Source organism: Lactuca sativa, chromosome 9, assembly GCF_002870075.4.
Source record: "Lactuca sativa cultivar Salinas chromosome 9, Lsat_Salinas_v11, whole genome shotgun sequence".
In the NCBI taxonomy this organism is placed as follows: domain Eukaryota; kingdom Viridiplantae; phylum Streptophyta; class Magnoliopsida; order Asterales; family Asteraceae; genus Lactuca; species Lactuca sativa.
This window is the reverse complement of record NC_056631.2, coordinates 66,922,546-66,926,069: the sequence shown is the minus strand read 5'-3', so window position 1 is coordinate 66,926,069 and position 3,524 is coordinate 66,922,546. Positions and strand designations below refer to the sequence as shown.

Below are 3,524 nucleotides of genomic sequence, written 5' to 3'. Positions count from 1 at the left end.
TTAAATGTATAATCCCCTTTGCAGTCTTCACAAATTGCCAACAAATTCTACGATGTCTACTGTGAAAATGTTAGTGGTGTGTACCTATTTGCCAACCTATTTCAACATCATATAACCAAACATATTGAAAATGAAAATCATTTTCTTCGAGACAAAAGTTACGATGGGCCAAGTTCAATTATTATAGGTTTTGCCATCACATCGGTAAAAGGAGAAGTTGTATTCTTCTATGTTGAGCATGGTTGAGCTAGTCGCGATCCTAACAAATAGTATCAAAGCTATGGTCGTAGGTCGGATGATGTGGTCGGCGCATGTGGCGTAATCCCTAGTAATTTCTAGTCCAACGAAGTTGATCCCGAAGTCTTGTATCGAACGTCCTGATGGCTTTAGAAGATTAGGTGAGTGTGTCCCGAAAGTATCAACAATATGAAAAAGGATTGGACGAGAGAGTGTTGCTTGTGAGAAAATACCATGTATCAGTTGTTACCGCACCTTCGATGACCCCAAGTGTTTAAGAACGCAACACTTCAGTTGGAATTGCATAGGCATGTAAATTTGTAATTCAGCATAGTTGAACCACATAAATCCGTGTTTTATTTTATTTTTCTCTAATTTTAAATTTGTATGTGGTGTTTGAAGGAGTTTGGCGAACAAAACATAGAATTTTGCATAGTTAGTTTTAGAACATGTCAAAGTGAAAATTAAGATTTAACTTGTTGAAGAGGTATGAATTGAATAATGAACCCAAAATAAAAAATCCAAAATAAAAGTTTTATAGGTTTAGGAGGGATCATGGCCTAGCCCTAAGATTATCTTTATCTACAATTGTTCAGATCCGACTACATGTTAAAATATTATTTTCTATTTTATTTATATTTAAAAAGTACCATCAACCAAATTCAATCTGTTTAACATTTATCAACAATATATCTTTACAAAAAATGTGACGTATTTAAAATATATCAATATTATATTTTATTTGTATAAATTAAAAAATGATAAGTTTTTGGTATAGTTTTTATATTTTTAAAATAAATCAAATCTCTATTCTAATATATAAATAGTTTTAATTTTTTTTGCCAAGTATCGTCTTAATACAACTTTTCATTGATATTATGGCATATATCATGTAGATATATTAGGCAACTCATTTTAAAATTTGAATTTATATTTTCTAATTATATGTTAAATTTGAAGTTATAATAACTTTAAAATTTTGATATATCTCTTAATTAATAATTTATTTAAAATAGCTTATTAATAATTATAAATTGTTATTATAAAATTTTAATTAATTTTATAACCGTGGTTACATATGTTATAAACTAGTATATAATATAATTGAACTTAAAAAAAAAACCCCAAAGCCCAATTACACACTGCCATGTGGCAATGTATAGTGCACAAACGATTGTGATTTTTGCTTGTTTGGTCTTGTTAGCGTATAAATTATACGTATAAATCTTTGACTTTCTTTCTTGTTTTTTTATACACAATCGGTCGCAAGACGCACCGATAAACGTAGTGTAATAATAAATCTCTACATCAAAGGTATACGTATCAATCTATTCCTATTAATGTGAAAAATAATATATAAATAAAAATTGGTTTTGAGGAAGTGAAAAGGTACACTCAAGTGATAAAACATTGGAAACAATTTTATATGGTACAAAATTTATACCTATTAATGTGAAAAATAATTAAAAAAAAAATGGTTTTGAGGAAGTGAAAAGATACACTCAGGTGATAAAACATTGTAAACAATTTTATATGCTACACAGCTACATTCACCTTCATTCTCTAAAAAAAAAATGGTTGAATAATGAGCCTTCAACCAAAAAATTCGTACTTGTGGATAAGTTTTAGACTCGCAAATCAAGATGGCAATATGGGAAGAGGATAAAATGATTGAAAGGATATTATTTTAAACAACAAATTTAATTTATCCTAAACTAAATATATTTTTACTTTATGTTTCAAACAAAACTTTAACCTTCCACTTCAAAAAGGAAAATTAACATCTGATAGGACCAGAAGCCCTTAATACTCATAAGCTTAATAGATTATCTTAATATATAGATTTAGCATATAACCATTGGAACTGAATTCATTAAATAATTAAACATAAATTGAATATTTATTTATAATGAAATTTTTTGAAATACCTTCTAACTTTTCTCGCGTAAAAGAACAAACAAATCAACAAATTTAATGAATACTAAGCAAAATGTTTCCTTTTCTGTATATACATAGTTAGCCGCCATTTGGGGTTCTAGATTTAGTAAGCGCCGTTAAAAGTTCTTTAACTGACGATACAACCAGACGAAAAGTTTATATTAGGATAAGGTGATAACGGCGGCACCTCAAAGATCCCCTTTCCGTTACCCTCCCCAAAATCCCAAACGGCCGTCCAACATGACGGAGTTAACGGCCCAACACCAGCGTCCGTCTTAACGGCGACAGGTTCTTCCGTTACCGGCTCAACTTTCGGAACCTTTTGGCTTTCCATATCCACCGTTTCCGTCTCTCTGACAACTCTTTTCCGGCAGCTACTCCTCGCCGCCGGTGCCTCCGCCGCTTCCTCTTCATACCCAATATCCAGTGGGAAATTCAAAATAGCCTTACTACCACGAAGTTTAAACGCCGCTCTATCATACGCCTTCGCGGCGTCGATGGCGCTGTCGAACGTTCCTAGCCATACCCTGGTTCCTTTCTTGTTGGGGTCGCGAATCTCCGCCGCAAATTTCCCCCATGGTCGTTGCCTCACTCCTCTGTAATGTCTCCTCTCGTCGACGTCGTCCACTTTCACCGGCGCCACCACCGGCGGAGGAGGAAACGGAATGGAAAGCTTTTTTAAAGACGGTTTTCTTTCTTTTAAGCTGTTGTTGTTACCATTACTCACACCACTTTCGCTGGAAACAGACTTGTTAACAAGAAGGCTATCAAGAGAAGAGGATTGGGAAGAAGACGAATGAGTGGGAGAAACGATGTGTGATTTGTGGGAAAGAGAGTATTTCTGAAGGAAAGATAAGTCGTCGATGAGAAGGTGTTGACGGATGAGGTCGAGAGTTGAAGATTCATGAGGGGAAGCCATTGTTGCAGATGCTAGAGGTTGGAGTGTGGGGAAGTGATGAATTTGAAGTGGAAAATAAGGTATCTGTTGCAGATGTTAAAGGTTGGAGTATTGGGAAGTGATGAATTTGAAGTGGAAAATAAGGTGTTATGAAAGGAGACTTATATAAGTGATGAATGAATGCTTGAAATTTTGGATGAACGGGGGAGGGAGGTTCGTGGATAGAGAAGGGAAGTATCCCATAAAAAGAATTAAATACTATACGACAAACTTTCAAAAATATTACCGTGGACCGGTTTTGAGAAAAGCTTTAAGATATCATCCTACAAAAATATTGGTTCATCCATATCCTTTTCTATCGAAATATTAAAGAATTAGTACATGTTTGGACATTAAAAATTAAAGCATGCTAAATAAGTCATTTACGTACATCATTGTATGATAATTTTAT

At 33.6% G+C, this 3,524-nt stretch overlaps 1 protein-coding gene across 1 annotated transcript; it reads right to left on the bottom strand.

Moving 5' to 3' along the window:
- Positions 1–2,118: 2,118 nt before the first annotated feature.
- On the bottom strand, positions 2,119–3,278 carry LOC111901595 (ethylene-responsive transcription factor 5). Its single transcript, XM_023897470.2, has one exon. The coding sequence runs from the start codon at positions 3,092–3,094 to the stop codon at positions 2,303–2,305; it is 792 nt and encodes a 263-aa protein (XP_023753238.1). The 5' UTR covers positions 3,095–3,278; the 3' UTR covers positions 2,119–2,302.
- Between the last annotated feature and the right edge of the window lie 246 nt (positions 3,279–3,524).

Excerpts from the sequence above, each read along its gene's own strand:
- LOC111901595 (XM_023897470.2), bottom strand. The coding sequence starts at position 3,094 with ATGGCTTCCCCTCATGAATCTTCAACTCTCGACCTCATCCGTCAACAC.